Below are 21,300 nucleotides of genomic sequence, written 5' to 3'. Positions count from 1 at the left end.
AGAGAAGAATTTTCAATATATATAAAAGAAATGACCCTTCAAAATTTTCTTTTTAGAATGATTAAAATATACATTTTATTTTATATTGACGTGTTATTAAAATAGGAAAGCTTGAAAATCCTATTTCGTGAAGAATAGTAACCAAATACTATTTGGTCAACAATAGTGGCCAGATTATAAATACTATAATAGTGATAATTGTAGTTTAGAGATCCACATTTGAGATTCACTAAAATAGGTATGTGTGTGTTCACTGTTAATGTGTAAATTTCTCACTCTCATAGCAATTCATATTCTCTTCTTATTGCTTCCTTATGAGATTCTTGCTAATGAAGTACTTGTATTTCAGAGTTTCTTGAAAACAGCTGTTATAGCCAACTTTATCTTCATATCTCTTCATATCTAAAAACATGTCTTTCTCTTCATATCTCTTCATATCTAAATATGGCACTGCACTCTATTTCAGGGTTCTGGGGAAAGTCACCTTTACAGATCTGGGGAGGTCAAGGTATAAACGGGTCTTGTGTGATGTAAAGGTTCCACCTTTTGTTTAATGGAGATGCCATAGGAAGCTGTTAAAGATGCAGCTGTGAACAGAATTCAGTGGCATCCACAAAGTACAGCCCAGTCAGTGAGCAACAGCATGTCCCCATGGCACAGGAAGCGTGGAGTGCATTTCTGACATCCCAGAATGTTAGCACATTTGTAGGAGACCAACAGTTTAATGTGCATCTTTTCAAGATGCTTAGGAATAGGATCATGGTATAATAGAACTGGCTGCTTTTTATGCATACATAAGTATTTAAAAATCAGGAAACAAAATTAAATCAGTTCATTCTGTCTAGAGGTAATTTGTAAAATTTGTACTTTGAAATGCCCTGTGGACAAAAGTAAATGATGACCATGTGATAGACACCAGTGACACTGTACCCTGTGATATGCACAAGTGACCTCAGGAGATCTTGGTGTCTGTGCAAGGTGGTATGAAATCCAGTTGATATTCATATTTTAGGTCCAGGAAAAACCATTCTGAACCGATCACACTGGACATCCAAACCTGTAGAATTAGCAGTGGAAAACAACTGAAAATAAATTGCCATCACTTATTTTCCTAAATGGCAAATAAAAACAAAATGTAATCATGAGAATACAGCATTAAAATATGAGAAACTAAAATTTATTGTCAGCATGAAATATTCATACATAAGCTAAAATTCAGAAACAAAATATATCTTGCCATATAACTGTAAATACAAATTTATTATAATGAAAATGGGAATGGTACAGGTAAATACTACTATAAATAAGTGAAAGTTCCTTATCTTGCCCTGTTATATACACCATAGTGAAGGTTTACAAAAATAGGTGAAAGCATTTTGAAAAAGCCGTATATGAAAGGATGTCATAAACCAGATAAGGAACCCTTGAAAGATGAGGGACAGAGCACAGAAAAGAATAAGGAGCACAGAAAAAATGAAAGGAAGAGTCAATTCATAAGTGAAACATAAACTAAAGAGAACCTTGTGACTAGGTAATGCCTTCAGAAAACAGAACATGAACAAGGGGACAATATCAAAGATATTCAAGGTTGATTGCAAAAGATTCACAAGACATGCAAACAGTTGAAGATTGCCCTAGAACATCAAATGTATGAATCACTGGAGTGCATAAAAGAGAAACCCAAAGCTGAGGTGTGAAAAAGTGTTCAACATTATAATTCCTTATTTTTCCAGAAATAAAAAAAGTGTTTTGTAGCTGCATATTTAACGTGCACATTGATCATGATCTTAATCACATGTTCTATTCTATAATATTATTGGGATTTAAAGGATGAGAAAAATTCTTCATGCATCTAGAAATAATTAAGTGACCCAATGGAAATAACATTAGAAACTGATGAGTGGTTTTGTGAAGAATACTTTGAGTCAGAAGAAAATGGGGTGAAATATTTGGGTAAAGAAACTGTGAATAATGACTTTTATACCCAGGAAAACTGACTTGCAAGAAAGACAGGAATTGCAATGAAAGATATCCCATTAGACTTGTTTAAAATTTTTCCCAATATCCCTTTCAGACGAGTGGACAGATGTTGGTAAACATATACACCTAGAAAGACCTTGGCTTAAGGATGGATACTAAGTATAAATTTGCAGTCATTTGCTCAACTAAGAGAAAATGATGGTTCCAAGAGAGAGGGAATGACTTTGATGGTAGCCAAAAGGAGACAGTCTTATATTCATTCATTAAGCTGTAACTTTGTTTATGGTGCTTTTCCATATATGTGTTTCTATTTACTGAAAAATGCTAAGAACAAGAACTAGTAGTAGTTGAACATACAGTATTGTTCACTATAAGTTGTAAATATACATATAAATCTTATTTCTAAAAACACTCTTGATTTACACAACTACAAAACTAAACATGCCTGTGTCCTGTGCCAGCCAACAGGGAGGTCAGTGTCTGGGTACTGACCTGCACTCCCACCATCTTCAGCACCCACTGACCCATGGTAGTACCTGGCTGGCTTGCTGATGGCCCTGCTTAGCCCTCAGCTGGAAGTAAGCCTCTGTGCCTCACTTGCCTCTTGTCTGGTCCCATGATCAGGCTGCTACAATTGAGCTAATAGCCAGTAGAAGTATAGTGAAAATGCATAACAATGAAATTATAAAACCTGCAAAATACTTCTGAGAATTGGAAAAGAACACCTTACTTGCTTTAGTAGAAAAGTTCAAACACGTGCTTGAATGCAAAAACAGTGATGCATGAACTTTTGTATTCAAGCTACATACCTGGGAAGCATTTGTCTCTGAGTACAAGTGCAAAGAGCTGAAGAAGTGCTGTGAGAACAACAGGCTCAGACCAAAAAATAATGGCCCACAAAACTAGATAGAAAGTGAAATGGAGAGTCAGTCCATTTCTGGGTCCCCACATGGTACCTGAGCAGCTCTACTTCCTGCATAACCTTCCAGAAGAAGAACCCAAGTATCACCCTGATGCTAAAGCCCAAAAGTCCTTTTCAGTTGCACATAGAGAAGTATACAATGATGAGAAAGAGTTCATACATTCTCCAGTATATGAGGGCTCTCTCAACTTGACTCATTGTACTCAGCTACCAGGAAAACAGCTGACAAAAACTACAGGAGCAAAATTTCTCAGGAAGGGGCTTTAAAAGTGATGCATGAAAGAGAGGGGCCCAGATGGTGGCTTAGCAATGTGTACATTTTAGTTCATCCTCCAGAACAACCACTAAATAACTAGAAACAGTGCAGAACAGCTCCCGGAGCAACAGTAGTGACCAGACACACAGCATACCCCAGTCTGGACCAGCTGGACCAGCTGCAAGTCTCCTGAACCGTGAATTCCCCAAGCCACAGCAGCCAGTGCCGCAACCCCACAGGCAGCTTCCCAGAGGGAAAGGAAAGACACTCTAATAGTAGCAAGGACTGAGTCCAACCAAATACCAATTGTGGCATTAATAAACAAATTCTGACTACTAAAAATAGGCCCCCAGCTCAGGCGAACCTGGTCAAGGTGGAGGTCACTTATTGGGTTAACCGAAAAGAGGAAAGGGGATGAAACAGGTTTTTGTGGCTGTTTCTATGGAGGCTTGTCTCCCTCTGGATCAGCGGCAGGACTATTCAGGCTGCAACTGCCCCAGGCATAGGCAGAAATGGACTGCTTTCAGGGCTGTCTCCCACCTGTGCCTTCCCCAGGGGAGGGGTGAAGCCCAACTCAGGTGGAATCCCTCTCTCAAGGAATTCAGAACCCAGGGCTTGGCAATTGGAAGCCATTAAAACCAGCCTACAACCTCTCCTCTGTCTCCACCACGCCCCCAGCAGGGAGACCCTTCCAAAGTTAAAGGAGCCACAACATCTTTGCTGTTGGGACCAGCAGGAAGACAAGCACCACATACTGGGCAGGATAAGAAAAACAGAGCCCAGAGACTTCACAGGAAAGTCTTTTAAACTGCTGGGTCTCACCCTCAGGGAAAACTGATGCAGGTGACTTCTTCCCCCTGATAGGAGGCCAGTTTAGTCCGGGAAAACCCTGCTGGAGTTTATAATACCTATGTAGACCCTCTTAAGGGTGGGGAGGGAAAAGGCACCTTACAAGCAGGGCAAGAACAAGAAAACAAGAACTGAAAAATTATCCTCTGTTAAACAAAACCTAAGCTAGAGGCCCAGAAAAAGCTGAACTGAAGGTCAAAAAAAAGATAGACAACAAACTCATCTAGCAAGAAAACCCTAGGTAAGATAAGTGAAAGCAATCTCCGGAATAAACTAATTAAGGTAATTAAATGTCTAGACACCAGCAAAAAATAACAGATCACACCAGGAAAATTGAAGATATGGCCCAGTCAAAGGAACGACCCAATTTTTCAAATGAGATACAGGAGCTTAAACAATTAATTCAGAACATACGAACAGACATGGAAAACCTCATCAAAAACCAAATCAATGAGCTGAGGGAGGAGATGAAGAAGGCAAGGAATGAACAAAAAGAAGAACTGGCAAGTCTGAAAAAACAAACCACAGAACTTATGGGAAGGAAAGGTACACTAGAAGAGATGAAAAAAAAAAAACAACGGAAACCTACCAGGGTAGATTTCAAGAGACAGAGGTTAGGATTAGTGAACTGGAATATGGAATATCTGAAATCTGACAAGATACAGAAACTATAGGGAAAAAATGAAAAAATATGAGCAGGGACTCAGGGAACTGAATGATAATATGAGGCACACAAATATATGTGTTGTGGGTGTTCCAGAAAGAGAAGAGAAGGGAAAAGGAGGAGAAAAACAAATGGAAGAAATTATCACTGAAAATTTCCCAACTCTTATGAAAGACATAAAACTACAGATCCAAGAAGTGCAGCATACTCCAAAGAGAATAGATCCAAATAGATGTTCTCCAAGACACTTACTAGTCAGAAGGTCAGAGGTCAAAGAGAAAGAGAGGATCTTGAAAGCAGCAAGAGAAAAGCAATCCATCACATACAAGGGAAACCCAATAAGATTGTGTAGATTTCTCAGCAGAAACCATGGAGGTGAGAAGACAATGGGATGATATATTTAAATTACTAAAAGAAAAACTGCCAACCAAGAATTTTATACCCACTTGGAATATGTCATTGGTAACACTTGGAATATGTCATTGGTAACAGAGTCCAGCAGGAGGTAGAAACAGGGTAAGATAATGGGTAATTGGAGCTGAAGGGATACAGATGTGCAACAGGACGAGATACAAAAACTCAAAAATGGACAACACAATAATACCTAATTGTAAAGTAATCATGTTAAAACACTGAGTGAAGCTGCATCTGAGCTATAGGTTTTTTGTTGTTGTTGTTGTTGTTGTTGTTTTGTTTTTTGTTTGTTTCTTTTGTTTTTTTACTATTATTATTACTTTTATTTTTTTCTCTATATTAACATTCTATATCTTTTTCTGTTGTATTGCTAGTTCTTCTAAACTGATGCCAATGTACTAAGAAACGATGATCATGCATCTATGTGATGATGTTAAGAATTACTGATTGGATATGTAGAATGGTATGATTTCTAAATGTTGGGTTAATTTCTTTTTTTTCTTTTTTCCGTTAATTAATAAAAAAATAAAAAATAAAAAAAAAAGAATTCTACACCTAGCAAAACTGTCTTTCAAAAATGAGGGAGAAATTAAAACATTTTCAGACAAAAAATCACTGAGAGAATTTGTGACCAAGAGACCAGCTCTGCAAGAAATACTAAAGGGAGCACTAGAGACAGATACAAAAAGACAGAAGAGAGAGGTGTGGAGAAGAGTGTAGAAAGAAGGAAAATTAGATATGACATATAAAATACAGAAGGCAAAATGGTAGAAGAAAGTACTACCCATACAGTAATAACACTAAATGTTAATGGATTCTACTCCCCAATCAAAAGACATAGATTGGCAGAATGGATTAAAAAACAGGATCCTTCTATATGCTGTCTACAGGAAACACATCCTAGACCCAAAGATAAACATAGGTTGAAAGTGAAAGGTTGGGAAAAGATATTCCATGCAAATAACAACAAGAAAAGAACAGGAGTAGCTATACTAATATCCAACAAATTAGACTTCAAATGTAAAACAGTTAAAAGAGACAAAGAAGGATACTATGTATTAATAAAAGGAACAATTCACCAAGGAGACATAACAATCATAAATGTTTATGCACCGAACCAGAATGCCCCAAAATATGTGAGGCAAACACTGCAAACACTGAAATGGGAAATAGACACATCTACCAAAATAGTTGGAGACTTCAATTCCCCACTCTCATCAATGGACAGAACATCTAGACAGAGGATCATAAAGAAACAGAGAATTTGAATATTACAATAAATGAACTAGACTTAACAGACATTTATAGGACATCACACCCCACAATAGCAGGATACACCTTATTCTTAAGTGCTCATGGATCATTCTCAAAGATAGACCATATGTTGGGTCACAAAGCAAGTCTCAACAAATTTAAAAAGATTGAAATCATGCACCACACTTTCTCAGATCATAAACGAATGAAGTTGGAAATCAATAATAGGCAGAGTGCCAGAAAATTCACAAATACGTGGAGGCTCAACAACACACTCTTAAACAACCAGTGGGTCAAGGAAGAAATGACAAGAGAAATCAGTAAATATCTAGAGGCAAATGAAAATGAAAACACAGCATATCAAAATTTAGGGGATGCAGCAAAGGCAGTGCTAAGAGGGAAATTTATTGCCCTAAATGCCTATATCAAAAAAGAAGAAAGGGCAAAAATTTGTGAATTAACCATCCACTTGGAAGAACTGGAGAAAGAACAGCAAACTAACCCCAAAGCAAGCAAAAGGAAAGAAATAACAAAGATTAGCACAGAAATAAATGAAACTGAGAACATGAAAACAATAGAGAAAATCAATAAGACCAGAAGTTGGTTCTATGAGAAAATCAATAAGATTGATGGGCCCTTAGCAAGATTGACAAAAAGAAGAGAGAGGATGCAAATAAATAAGATCAGAAATGAAAGAGGACACATAACCACTGACCCCACAGAAATAAAGTAGGTAATAACAGGATACTATGAACAACTTTATGCTAATAAATGCAACAATGAAGATGAAATGGACAACTTCCTAGAAAGGCATGAACAACCAACTTTGACTCAAGAAGAAATAGATGACCTCAACAAAGCAATCACAAGTAAAGAAATTGAATCAGTCATTCAAAAGCTTCCCAAAAAGAAAATTCCAGGACCAGATGGCTTCACATGTGAATTCTACCAAACATTCCAGAAAGAATTAGTACCAAACCTGCTCAAACTCTTCAAAAAAATTGAAGTGGAGGGAAAGCTACCTAATTCATTCTATGAAGCCAACATCACCCTCATACCAAAACCAGGCAAAGATATTACAAAAAAAGAAAACTACAGACCAATCACTCTAATGAATATAGATGCAAAAATTTTCAACAAAATTCCAGCAAATCGAATCCAACAACACATTAAGAGAATTATACATCATGACCACGTAGGATTCATCCTAGGTCTGCAAGGATGGTTCAACATAAAAGTGATGCATGAAGAGCAACACCAACAGCAGATGTTCATTTTACAGCTGCAGGTGACTGGAAATGAGTGAGGTTCTCACTTGTGGCCAAAATCCAGCCTATAGTGTAAGAGTGTGAGATGGCATAGTGGGTGCACCAGATAAAAAGTTCTCAGAAAAAAAGAAGATGTATTGGGAAGGAAAGCTACAAACTTTTACCAAGGAGTGGGCTGTTGCCTCATTTAACTGGTCCTTTCCCAGCTCACCCTGAGGCTTTGAGGTAGCCACCTTTTAATTCATCTGTGTGAGCAAAGGAAGTCCAGAACATGGAGGTGTGGTCAGTAACATGTAATAGAGCTGCACCTAGAAAGATTAAGTGGTGATAGTCATCAATTTAAGAGTTCATTCTGGTTAAGAACTGCATCTTCTGTGCCCCTTACATGGCAAAGCAGCTGTGAAAGTCCTCTAAAACTTCTCTATAAGTGCTATAATCCTGAATGTAATGTCCATTTAATTAAAGAACATACAAGAATGAAAAGAAACAAACATATAAACAAAATAAACTTATTAAGCCAAAAACATAACTAAACTAATAAAGTAATATATTTAATTTAATCAGGTGGCTCTTTTTTTTGTTTTTTTTTGAATTTCCACCCTTCTATCCTCCAGATCCATTGAGGCTCAGGCTGAGGCCCCCACCTCTCCATACTTTTCCATGGTAGGATCTGCAACACAAACACAGGTTCTGGAATCACTGGGGATGCCCAGATATGGATGGAGGAGGAAGCTTGCTAGGGTGGGTTGCAGGACCCAGTAGTCACCTCAGATGCTGGAGACGCCCCCTGGGCCCCTGATATCCCAGGAGTCAGATCCACAGAGCATTGATGTTCAGTTGTTGCTCTGTGGTGAGAATGTTGTCTATTGGCATAGAGTGGCTGTAAATATTGTTTGAGAGGGATACCTTAAGGTAACTTTGTACCGAAGTGAAACTGAATATGGAGGAAATGGGAGGGCTCTACAGCAGAGGAAATTTGGACAGAGTTTACAGTAGAACACAGAAGACAGATGGCCAGGTGACAGAGGCAGAGATTGGGTTATGGCTTGCTGGCCAGCTGTTACCAGAGTAAACTGCTCCCTGTGAGCACCTTGGATTGGGACTTTTTACATCATAGAATGGGAGAAAATAAAGCCAATGAGTCAGTGGTACTTTTTTTATCAGCCCTGGCAAACTAAGATAGTCTATCTGCCCATGAGAGCTTAATCTGATTCTGTCATGGCCACCCCACACCCTTCACTGTTCTCTGTCCTTAATTGATAAGACTCCCTGTTGCCATTAAGGGGATTGGGTGGGCGAGGTTCAGTCCTGCCAGATGGAGATATGGAAGGAATTCAAGGAGAATCTTCACAAAGAGTGCAGTGTGAATGGCACGTCGCAGCCCTCTCCTCCAAATAAAGGAGCCATTGCAGGGAATGGCTGAGCAGCCTTATATGGGATGGGTAGGTGGTCGATGGAGAGAAGTTCTCAGAATACCATTTACTTGCCTGTTCTGAGTTTGACTACTTCCTGTCTCTGTCTCCATGTTCCTGCTGCATAGTGGCCTCCCCAGTGACCTCATTAGTTACGCTCATTTCCCTGAAGTGTCAAAAGGAGAGTCAGGTACCAGTGGACTTCATGTGAACTTATTTCCCTTCTCCTTATCATCTTACCCACTCCACACTCACGTTTCCTCTTGCTGTTTTCCCTCTCCCATCATATCCAGCTTTCCTTCAAGTGCAGGAGATTTTGATGCAAGAGGCTCCTCCTCATCAAAAGGTGTAGAGAGCTGTAGGAAAGAGAACAAACTTGCATGTCCAGAGGTACCACATGTAGGAACACACCTGTAATGGGAGAGCTCGGGCCAAAACACACTAGACAGGTGTCCCATCTGCTGGGTGTGGCCCAAGGGGTCCGTCTTTCTGCCAATTTCCTGTCTGAGCCATTCGGTGTTACATGGTAATATTCTTGGTGTGTGGTTGATTTGGAAGTCAATGCAATCCTAGCAAAGTACGTGAGTGGTGTGGTAAAGTTTTCATAAATGTTGTCAATCCTGTGACCTCAACTTCCTTGATGGGACCGTGACCTTCAGGGTGACAACGATATGAAGAGCAAAAGATGGAATAAGGATAAGGTAGAAAGAGATTACACCTATGAAACAGATTTAAAAGGAGACCACTTTCACTGGAGCTACAATAAGTTCATGGTTTTCTGGTTTGGGGTGGGAACAAGGATATCATGCCCCTTCCCAAGGTAAAAGATAGAAATGAAATGAAATCAGAGCTGTTAAATCAAGAGGTCCATGTTAAGAGTTTTAGCACTAAAATCTAAATAGGGAATTTCTAAAAGGGAAGAAATATCCATTATTTCATTTCAGCAAAATCCAACTCTTGTTTTTCCATCATGAATAAATTCCTTTTTCTGTTGAATCAGGGAATTGCTAACGCCCAATTACTTTAGATGTAAAAATAAAAGGAAAATGGTCAACACAAACCTGCATACATACATTAACCAAGGAAAGAGACATGTTTCTTTGGTAATTTTATATATGTTGTGCACTATGAATTTCCATCTGAGTTGAGGAATGAAAATATCTATAATGTAGGTCTAATAAACCTCAGTATATAAAAAATAAAGACATGGAACAAAGAAATAAATTACTTGGACATTGTCATTGTCATCTGTCTCAAACTCTTCCAAATCAGTGAGATGGGCTTCAGAATGTACGAGGACAGTTAGCGAGGTGCGACAGCCTTTAGAAAGGAAAGAAGAATGCTAGAGTTAAGGAAGTACTGGAGCCCCTGTTGTTCATGTCAGGGTGTGACCTGATCCCAGGACAATTCTGTCCTCATTATTAATACACTTTTCCAAGGGCCTCAATAATTGCTTCACCTCTGCCACGAGGGAGTGGGTCTAGGGTCTTCAGAGTCCCTTTTCCATCTCTCAAATTCTGTAACTGTGTCAAGGAAGAAATGCCTGTGTCCTCCTTTTCCTCTAAGACAGGAGACACTGTGCCCATATTGTTCTATGTGTGGCCTAGCCTTTCTTCCCATTTTCCTTCACTCAATAGTACCTTGCCTTTCTTTCTCTCCTAATTAGTGACAATTTCCTTTCTCTTTTTCAGCCTCCACAAATCACACTGTTCTCTCATATGAGTTCATTAGTGGAACAGTCAAAATTCTATCATCACCTTCTCCACTTAATTGGTTGATCCATTGTTTAATCCATCCTTACACAGGGAGCAACTCTCAGAGGCCTGCATTTGAATTGGGTGTTGTGGCAGAGAGAGACCACCAACTCTTAAATCAATAGATTGTCCTGTTCCTCATAGGACCTTAAGTTCCTGGAGACATTTCTTCCTCACAACCTCCCTATAGGTTATGTAGCACATTAGAGAAGATGGATGTGGGCCTAGAGATAAAGTCACTGGCCCAGATTCCTTATTCTGCAGTTCAGAAAGTGTTGTATTGGAGATGTAATCATTTAAATTAATGGAAAGCTCCGGTGTTTTATCATCCCTTGGGGGGACTGGAAGGGAAGAGCACCTGTATGGAACTGGGAAAAAATAACAGGAAGGGGCACAGCAGCGGTGTGGGGACTTGGCCGAGCTCTCTGGCTTAGAGCCATGGGTTCTGAATGCAGCACTGTCATCCTGGTCATGTAGCCCATTGACTATCCAGGGCCTGGTCAGGAAGGAGTGTGGGACTGTGTGAGCCACTGTGTGAAGCAACCAGCACCCATCACACAATTCCTCCAGAAACACTGTCATGCCTCGGAAGTTATTAAGTGGTCAGCTAGACACAAACTTCTGTCAAACAGATGAAAACTCCAGTCTTACTTCTAATCCCAGGATATTATTTGCATGTTAAATGAAGACTAGGAGATTTTTCAAGCATATTCTTCACACCACATCTCCACAGGACATAGGAACATATTTTAAAAGCCTAAAAAAACCAAAGGCTTTGAGATTTGCAACTGGCCGAGGCAGGGAAAGATCTGGCCATGTATGGAAGATTATATTTTTCTTTTACTCTTTTTTTTTTTTACATGGGCAGGCACCAGGAATCGAACCCGGGTCCTCTGGCATGGCAGGCAAGCATTCTTGCCTGCTGAGCCACCGTGGCCTTCCCTGCAAGATTATCTTAAATACCAAAGCAAGTAAATGAATTGTAAACAAAAGACACTCAAAGCCCATGGTTCTAACCCCTGGATTATGTGATTAATTAAGATATGAAAAGAATAAAGCAGACCTCTGTATAAATTTCCCTTAATTTCTGGTTTCTCCTTTGTACTATCTAGAAAGCAGAGGTGTAATACAGCTGCTCCTGGGAACCCTTTCCCTTTGGCTCCTTCCTTAAATAATGGACCATACCTGCTTCATCCTCGTCCTCACTGCTTGTCCAGTCATAATTTTGATCTGAAAGCCAAGCTTTAGGAACAGAAACATCCACAGGAAAATTATTAGAGAGTGTGGCTAACCCATCCATCCTTTCTCCAGTTGAGGCCTTGCTGGCCATCCAAGACCAAAAGACTGTCTCCCTTTGATCTCATTCCACCCTGGGTTCTGTCAAGTCAGATCTCCTCAAGAAGACATTGTAAACAGTTTACAAATGTGAGGAGGTGAAGGAATCCCCTCTGAGCATTTCAGTTGTCCATTTAGCTGGACCATCACAGAACTCACCTCCCTCTTGTCACTGAAATTCTTACCGTTGTTGTGGACATGCTCTCTGTTCAGTGAGTTCAGTGAACAGGCTCAGGACAGACTCTAGCAGCTGCTTGGAGAGCATTGTGTGGATGAAAACATTCTCTCTGCATTGACTGTACCTCAGCTACTAGCCAAATGACTACTGGGCTTGTGAAACATGGCTACAACTGGAATCGGCTGCTGCTGCACTGCTTCTGTAGTTCTCAGTAACAAGAATTTGAATCACAGTTTTCCAAACATTCAGGCACATGCACCTTAATAATCAAATCACATAATCACATACCATCACATATAGACACATACCACTCATATGTATACATACCCAGATCATCTAAACAGAAACCAATTTCTCAAGAAGTACTGCCCTGATCCATACCTGGAATACCGGCTTCTTTCACCATATCCCTCTCCTCATTTCCACCTGGAAGGTGCAATTGGGGGTTGTAGAGTAGCTTCTCTGGGCTTAAGTCAGCAAGGAAGACCCACCTTATCATACAGATTTTTGTTCACCAATATTTGATCCTGAATACCTACCATTGTTCACTCTTGGGGTCACCTGTAGTGAAAGAAAACTCTGTGAGGTCCTGAACTTGCTGTGTCACACCTGCAGGAGGCTTTTAACCTCTTGTTGACTTTAGGAAACCATGTGAGAATGATAGGTCAAATCAAGTAAACCCAAAAGCAGTTTAGGGGATAGTTTTGCAGAAGACATGAGCTTTTCCTGAATGTTGTATCTCTCAAGTCCATTTTACAGAATTCCTACTCCAGGATATAATATAACTGATGCTCCCATTTATAAGTTCCTTCTTGAATCTTGGATCAGTTAATAGATTCCCACTGAACACTGTTCTCACCAAGGACAACTGTATATATCGTATATACTAAACATGGTCAGATTTCCCTATCTTAACTGGATTGAAGAAGGAGGAAACAAAGAAGAACATTGCTCTAACTCAGGCAAAGAAATATAACTTTACCTGGGAAGTACTTGGGGTCTGCTCTATTCCTTGGTCAGGCAGAAGCTCCTCCGTCTGTTCTTTGGAAAGAGCTAGGATGACAGAAGAGTAGCAGTCAGTCCATCGTGGGCCTTGCTTCTGGCTAATTCAGGTACTTAGCTTGGTTTTGAAAGGTCAGAGTAATGTGGAGGTGAATGGTTAGAAGCACGGGGTAAGCTGCTGTGGGAAGCAAATGGAAGGTAAAGAGGAGGAGCTCAAAAATGGGGAGCAGTTCCTGGCTTTGTAAATAAGGACATCCCAAAGCAGCATGAACTAGACAATCTACAGATGTTACAAAATACATGCCATTATTCAATGATGGATTCTTATCACTCCTCCTGCCCATTCTGAAGCCCAACTAAACTGCTACTTGCTTCTTGATGTGGTTTAACAACTTCTCAGCCTCCATGTGTCCTCATATGCAGGAACTGTATCATTTTTATAGGATTTTTTCCTTCTAACCTTTTATATTCTTCTCAAAGTTTAGCCATACGGCAATTGTTTAAAAACATTGTTACTTATAATCTTTTACTGTGAGACTACATTCATTTCTAGGTCAAGAGCTTCATCAATTTTTTCACTAATTTTTCATGAATATAATCAATTATAGACTATTCGAAGATTCTGTAATTCTACATAGTGACTAAAAAATCACTACAATACAGAGTGTAATAATTTTCCTTCCACTCTTCCTTGGGACTTATTATCATGGTCTCTTCATTGTGGAACTAATAGGATTTGAACATTTCTAGGGGCCAAAGCGATGTTCCCAATGTACTAAAATACCTCCTTGATGCCCACCTCTTTGGCTCCCAATATGGAGGAGTTTGTTAAACATGGTTGTGCCAGGTGGCACCTTACAACTGTCAGAATCTGTGACCTGGCCCCAAGAATGTGGGCTTTCTTTGTGTTTTTTATACCATGTAAAGGCCATAGTCTGTGGTAGAAGGAATGTGTAATGTTCTTGCATCATGAGACCTCTGAGTCTACTGATAATGAACATCAGGTGTGGGGGTCTGTTGCCCTGTGGACACTTCCTTGAATACAAATGAATGGTTGGTCTCCTTGCCACCCTGTACAATGCCCCAAATGGCTGAGTGAGGAGTGCAGATAGCAGCTCAGGGCATCAACCATGGATATGTATACCTGGCCTCGTAATTAGTCTCTTTCACTTAAGAATTGAAATGTAAGACTAATTGTCTTTATACCACAGTTTGTCCATCTGAGGTCTGGAAGAGTAAACACAGCCCTAGCTTTGGTAGTTTTGAGGGTTGAATGAGTAGCTATATGTAAAGTGTGCAGTGGTGATGGAATATTTTTTCAGAAGTTACCTCTGGAAATTGTACTGTGAAGGTGGGAAATAGCTTCTGCATAAACACACACTCAGTCCCATCCCAGCCTCATGATCCACATAAGGTAGATTCCCACGTGTAATCCCCACCCCTGTATACACATACCCTCACCACTTAATGGGGCACAGCTGCTTATAAGGATTATAGAACATGGTCAATTTCCTTTAATTAGAACCTAATCTCACATTCCTCATCCTCATTCCTGCCTGGAAGCTGTAATGTTGCCTCTCCAGCCTAGCCAGACTCAGAAATCCTGGGTTTTTAAGCATCCAGAATTTTTTCCTCAATGAGTGAGTAATTCCAAAATACATACCATTTTCACTTTCTTCTGTAACCACCTGAAATTAGAGAAAAGGAAACACTCAGGATCCTAAGGATCAGAACATACTGTGTGGGATTTCACAAGGGTTTTACTCTCTTGTTGCCTTCAGAAAAGCAGATTGGAAAGAGTGGTTGGGTGAAAGACTCAATAAGGAATGGAGTGGATGCATACGGGAAGGCAGAAGGATAATGCAAGTTATTTTGGTTGAGAATTTAAAAATTCACAAACCAAGAGGTAAACCTGTACCTAAGGAAATGGCCCCATGTCATACAGTTGACTCCAACTGCTGCACTCTTGAATAGCGGATCTTTTAATAATAGGCTCCCAATGACCATTTCCCTGGTCACAGAAATCAAGATATTTGATGTGTAATTGTGTGGTCAGATTTTTATATCTGAACTGAATTTTAAAAAAAAAGAAAGCAATTCATCACCAAGAAAGACAGCCATACCTTGGAACTAGATGGAATGTCCTTATCTGATGTGTCAATCAGAGGCTTCTCCATTGGGCCCTCAGTGTTTGCTAGAGGACACAGAGTAAATGTCAGTACATCAGGGTGTCACTCCTGGGATATTTAGACCCTGAACATGATTTGTGAAGGGCAAGAGAATAAGGAGGCAGGTGGAAAATAAGCCTGGAGTGATCTGTTCCTGGGCCATCCTCCATAGTGAAATAGATGGGGTAAATGAGAGGATCAGGAAACAAATGGGAAATAAGGTTGTTTGGCTATGTAGCATAAGGCATCCTAATGCAAAGTGAAATATTCAATCTACAGATGGTTCTAAAATAGTTACTGTGATTCAGTGAAAGAGTCCGATCACTCCTGCTACCTGTGTTGAAACCCTGCTAATTGTTACTGTCCTAATGAAATTTCTAAGATTTATGGGGACTCCACAAATTGGAAGTGCTGTTGTGTACCAATTTTCTCTGTATTATAAGCAGACCATTACTGGTGGACTGGACTTAATACTAGGAAAATTATATTGTATCAAGTCACTACGATTTGTCATAAAGATGATCATTATAGACCTTTCATGATACTGATGCGCTACTTCTTAAAACTAACCATGCTCACGATATATTTTCCTTTTGTCTTGTTTTTCATTACCCCTTATGTGCATTCAATGAGTGATGTGCACTCCATACTCACACTAACCAGCCCACATTGGGATGGTTATTACAAAGGAGGCAAAAGTTAAACATGAAGGCTCTAAACCAGCTTTACCAGAGAGATGCAAGAAGGGTGATGAACATTAGGCTAATTACTTAGTGGGAGTTTGAGATCTTATTGGCTACTGTCTTTCAAATATGCAGCCCACAAGTCTGATCATCTGTAGGGCATGAGTTCATGAAGTTGCCAAACAGGAAACTATCTTTGTGATTCTTGTCTGCATGGACTGTGTACTTATAAGTGACCCAGCACTGATAGTGGACCACCTTGTCAAACTGATGCATCACAACTGTCCAAACCTGGCCAGAAATGTGCGGATTTCTGTGTGCTTTTCACACTATATCTATAGCCATGTCTAACTATCTGATAAAATGCACCTAATGCTAACCTGTGTTATGTGGCCCCTTAGTTTACCAAATATGGAAGAGCAGTATTTAGGATCCCTGTATGCTTGGGCCCTTCTTGGCATTTACTTAGATCATGGAATCCCCTTGCATGGTTCCCAATGACCCGTAAGTGTGAGATAAGTGCAAGTCAGTATTTCAGAGGATTAGAACATAAGCAACATGTCTGTGTTCACATTTTGGCTGTTCCACTTAGGGATGTGAAATTTTGTGTCAGTAAACTGCAAACCTCCATGTAAAGGATGGGGAGAGTGAAAATCATCTCAGGAATGACTGTGCCAAGGATTTTATGAGTTAACATGCACAATGTGTCAGACATCGTGGGATTTCTTTGGAGCAACTTCACAATGGCTATTGTCCAGTCAGTCTAAGTTGAACAACGGTCTTGGAGAGCACACACAGTAATGTTCCTCTCCTTAAGCCACGTTCACACTCATACCACATAGACTTAAACCTTGATGCCCCATCATCCCCATACTCACAAATCTATGCCACCTAGAGGGAATACAGCTCCTTTCAGGAATGTAGAGTATGCCCATATTCATTCCCCTGGACAGTTCTTTTCGTTGATGGCAACCCCAAACATCCTTCCCACCAGGAGCTGGACTCACAATGGCTGTCCAGGCACTGCCTTGGTTATTTTTTGATCCCCGTTTTTCCACAAGTCAGGGGTTCTACATACATACCAATTTCACTTGTTCCTGTTGCCACCTGCAATGAGAGAAAACCCTGTGAAGATCAAATAATGGTCTGTTTTCTATTTGAACAGGAATTTTTCTGTTTTGATCCATTAGAAAAGCAGATAGGAACAGTGTTGAAGCCAAATGCCCCATAAGCCAGCATCACAGGCATGTCTTGAATTCACAAGCTTTTCCTAGACATGTACATCTGAAGACCATTTTGGTTGCTGATATAAAATTCTTAATCCAAGGGATAAATTGCTGCATAGAGAAAGGCCACCTACTTTACAGTTGATAACATACTGCTCCCATTTGTGAGAACCTTCTGGAATCATGGAGCATTTAGAAGAAGTTCCCACTCAACTCTCCACCCAAAGAAATTGTGTATATTATCAATAATGTACATGGGTAGGCATCCTTACAGGAAAACAGTTGTAAAGTAATTAAACAAAAAAGGCAACCCTCTACCTTTGAAAAAAAAAGAGCTACCTCACCTTGTCATTGTATGACGTCTCATCATCCCCTTGGTTCCTTGGAACTGCTACCATCAGCTGGTCCTGGGGAGCTAGGGGACACAAAGTGACTCTCAGCATATTGTTTTGTTATTCTTGAATTACTCAGGGAGTATTCTTGCCTTGTACAAGATATTAGGGTGTAAAGGGTTGGTAGTTTATCAAGCATGGTGAAAGCTGCTGAGTGGGCATCTTCTATAATGAAATGAGGATGGCAAGGACATTAGCAGGAAAGAAACAAGAATCAAAGTCTTAAGAGTTATAGCTAATGAAAATAGCTGTAAATTCCTATGTAGATCTGTAATAGTCAAAGTCAGTCTATGAATGATGCTTAAATATACACTATGACTCCAAGACAGAGTCCCATAACACTTCCTGTTTATTTAGTATCTCACCTACATTGCCAGTATTTCCTCCACAACTTATAGGCTAATTCAACCTCCATCAATCCAAATATACAGTACATTTACCATATAGTATACTGGAATTCTCCATTTATTAGAAGCAACCTTGTTGATGGAGTGGATTCAATTCCTGGCAATGCTTTTTTTTTTTTTTCATTTGTTCACCAATAGTTTCTTGTAAAGATAATCAATTATAGAAGATTTCAAAATACCAAAATCTGTTCATTTCTTCATTCCTTATTAATCACATTGTTTTTGTTCAGTCTTCCTTTTCTATACCACGTGTATGTATTCATTAACTTATTGGTTGTCCATCACTAGGCCTCAGCAATGGGATGGACATTACAGAAGATGCATTAGTTGAGTGGTGGTGCTGTCTAAGCTAAGTGTCTAGGAGCGTTTCAGCAAGGGAATTGGACCCAGGTGAGGTGTTAAGTCTTATTTGAGTTGTTTTTTTTTTTTTCAAATTTTTTTATTAAGTAAAAAAATTAACATAGAAAACATTAAGATATCATTCCATTTTATTTGAGTTTTTATCCATCAGTGACCCAATTGCGTGTCACAGATTTGAGGATCTCTAGGGTTCATACCAATGATGCTATCAAATACAATATACTATGTTTGCATTGCCTGTCTGCTTGTGATGAACTGCTGAACTGTGCCCTCAGTCATGCTGATTGAGGAGGTTGTCCTACATGATGCCTCAGAGCTCAGAATTTTTGTCTGACTGGATGTGAGCTTCCTATGTCCTCTTGTCACAGATAACTAAGCCAAAGTCAGCAGTAATCACAGTTCTAGCTGCGTAGGCTGTGGGTGGGTGCACTGAGGTTACTTTAAGATGGTGGGCATATTTGGCCTCTGTAGGCTCAGGTTATACCATGTGCATACACAGATGCTGCAACTCCCTTTCTCAGTGTCTACCTGTTGCTTTGTTGAATGTTAAATCATTAGCATTGTGACTGCAAGCCTGGGTTCACATTTAGGACCTCCCAACTTAGGAACAGGAGAGCTTGGGCCTTTCATCTCTGCATCTCACTTTCTCTATCTGGTTCATGAGTATAGGAAGCAGACCCCCAGGTGCAGCTAGAGTGAGGTTAGAATAAACTAGTATACATGATATGCGTAGGGTTAATGGGACATATTTGAAAAAGTTGTCACTGCTATTGTCCAATGTAAGCAGGATGTATCACCTGTGGAACTGTACACAGACACCCCTACACACTCACACCTCACGATCACACCTCAGAGATTTACATACAGATTTCCCTCAGCCCCCATGCTCTGAAACCTGCAGCACCTAAAAGGAGCACACACATATTGCCAGGAACTATAGAAATATGGATGATTCTTTAACTGAAAGTTTTTCTTTTACCCCCAATCTTCATTCCCTGTGAAGGCAAAATCAGGTTTCAGTTCTGTAGACTAAAGCATATAGGAAGCCCTCTGTTTTAACTTAAGTTCTTCCAACATTAGTTGGATGAGCTCAGAATACCTACCCTTGTCATTTGCATTCAAGGTCACCTGCAATCAGAGAAGAGAAAATACAGTGAGGATCAGGCCGTGCTGTGTCATGTTTGCTCAGATCTTGATATTGTATAAAATCAATGGAAAACCATGATAAACTCAAGGTCCCATAGGTAAGTATTGAAGTCACCTATGGGAAAGCTTAAGCTTTTCCTGGAGGACATTTCACTCACTGATAATTCCAAAAGTCTTCATCAGGAGGAACACTGACTGCTGAGGGAAAAGTTTTCTCCCATTTGGTTTATAAACTGTGGTGCCATTTCTAATGCCTTTTAATATCAAGTGATACATGGTCCCCTCCAACTTTCCCTTCCCCCAGAACAGTAGCTCATATCTAAAATGTACATCATTTTATTTTAAGAGCTATACTCGCATGAAAACTGATGTATATGAGCAAGGAACATTTCTATCTTAGAGAAAACAGATGACCTTACCTTGTCATTAGAGGCAGCATCCTCAGCAGCCCTGTCTCTAGGAGCCTCCTCTGCCAGGTCCTCCAGGGGAGCTAGGGGGACACAGAGTCATCATCAGCACATTGTGTGTGCAGATCACACATTATTCAGGAAACTCTGTTTGACTTGGACAAGGGGTTCTGGTGTATGGGCCTGGTGAGTTAGAATGCATGGACTGTGTTGCTCTTGGTCTTCCTATGTAGAAGAAAGAGAGATGAAGGCGAGCAAGGAGAAAGTAATAGGGAATAGATGCCTTGGACTTGTAACTAAAGAGAATCTATTTCTATCACCTAGAAAACTTACACAGTGCACTTCATGTTCTGGGATGCTATAACACAAATGCCCTCATAAAAATGTATCAGTGATAAATACATGAGATTGGGGCCATTTATGTGCATGTCCCTTTCTCCTTCTGAGTTGTGTATCTTATAGTAAACAAACCCACCACATATACTTGTAATGAACATTGAATGAGTTAGTATATATGTAAACTGTCAGATAAAGTTATATTCTTGCCGTAGTTGACCCTGGGAATTGTTCTGTGTAAATAGGACCTATATCTCAGACAAATATCCATAAACATCTTCACAACCATTACACGTTGACTTCCTCATTGACAGCTTGTGACTCCAATCATGCTAATACATTCCACCCAAAGAGAACCTAGCTCCATTTAGGGACTGTAGAAACAGGAGCAGTTCTTTGCCTGGAGATCAGTTTCTCTCACCACAACCCCATTCTCCCTCCCACATGGAATCGGTATCTACCATGGCTCTCCACAATAAAGCTAGCAAGGGAGTCCCATCATACTCCTCTAGATTTCTTTCCTCTGCCTGTGAGTGATTTCAGAGTAACGCACCTTTTTCTGGTGTTCTGGAGGCCACCTATAAAGAAGGAATAGAAACCCTGTAAGAATCATATCATGCTATGCAGTCTTTGCAGAGGTCTTTTCTCTTAGTTGCACTAGAAAATGACATATGAAACCATGAGCCACTCAAAGAGCACAAAAGGAAGAGTTAAGCCCATATAATAGTCATGAGCCTTCCTAAAGGATGTTTCTTTTAATCTATTTCTGTGGTAAATCATTTATTCTTAATGCAAAGAATAATTGAATGTCACCAAGGAAAGCCCCTCTACCATGTATTTGTCGTACACTCTCAATTCTGATGCTACCAATGTTGGATGCTCTTCTG

General features: G+C 39.9%; 1 protein-coding gene and 1 pseudogene across 21 annotated transcripts in view; one reads left to right on the top strand and one right to left on the bottom strand.

Moving 5' to 3' along the window:
• Positions 1–248: 248 nt before the first annotated feature.
• LOC143677397 (uncharacterized) overlaps positions 249–21,300 on the bottom strand; it is a 29,167-nt gene continuing 8,115 nt past the window's right edge. For 18 of the 21 annotated variants that reach the window (XM_077153268.1, XM_077153285.1, XM_077153275.1 and 15 more), the window contains 15 exons: positions 20,967–20,991; positions 20,090–20,160; positions 19,628–19,652; positions 17,710–17,780; positions 17,222–17,246; positions 15,412–15,482; positions 14,952–14,976; positions 13,269–13,339; positions 12,826–12,847; positions 12,668–12,712; positions 11,959–12,015; positions 10,248–10,339; positions 9,275–9,375; positions 9,095–9,185; positions 8,134–8,277 (listed from right to left, as the gene is read on the bottom strand). In XM_077153268.1, the coding sequence (XP_077009383.1) occupies positions 9,110–9,185; positions 9,275–9,375; positions 10,248–10,339; positions 11,959–12,015; positions 12,668–12,712; positions 12,826–12,847; positions 13,269–13,339; positions 14,952–14,976; positions 15,412–15,482; positions 17,222–17,246; positions 17,710–17,780; positions 19,628–19,652; positions 20,090–20,160; positions 20,967–20,991 (777 nt within the window). In that variant the 3' untranslated portion in view covers positions 8,134–8,277; positions 9,095–9,109. Of the gene's footprint in view, positions 1,058–8,133; positions 8,278–9,094; positions 9,186–9,274; positions 9,376–10,247; positions 10,340–11,958; positions 12,016–12,667; positions 12,713–12,825; positions 12,848–13,268; positions 13,340–14,951; positions 14,977–15,411; positions 15,483–17,221; positions 17,247–17,709; positions 17,781–19,627; positions 19,653–20,089; positions 20,161–20,966; positions 20,992–21,300 lie in introns of those variants that run through there. The other 3 variants (XM_077153269.1, XM_077153271.1, XM_077153273.1) reach the window with 3 other exon arrangements.
• On the top strand, positions 2,647–7,823 carry LOC143675667 (myb/SANT-like DNA-binding domain-containing protein 3 pseudogene; annotated as a pseudogene).

This window comes from Tamandua tetradactyla, chromosome 3 (assembly GCF_023851605.1).
Source record: "Tamandua tetradactyla isolate mTamTet1 chromosome 3, mTamTet1.pri, whole genome shotgun sequence".
Lineage (NCBI taxonomy): Eukaryota > Metazoa > Chordata > Mammalia > Pilosa > Myrmecophagidae > Tamandua > Tamandua tetradactyla.
This window is presented reverse-complemented; position numbering and strand designations above follow the sequence as displayed.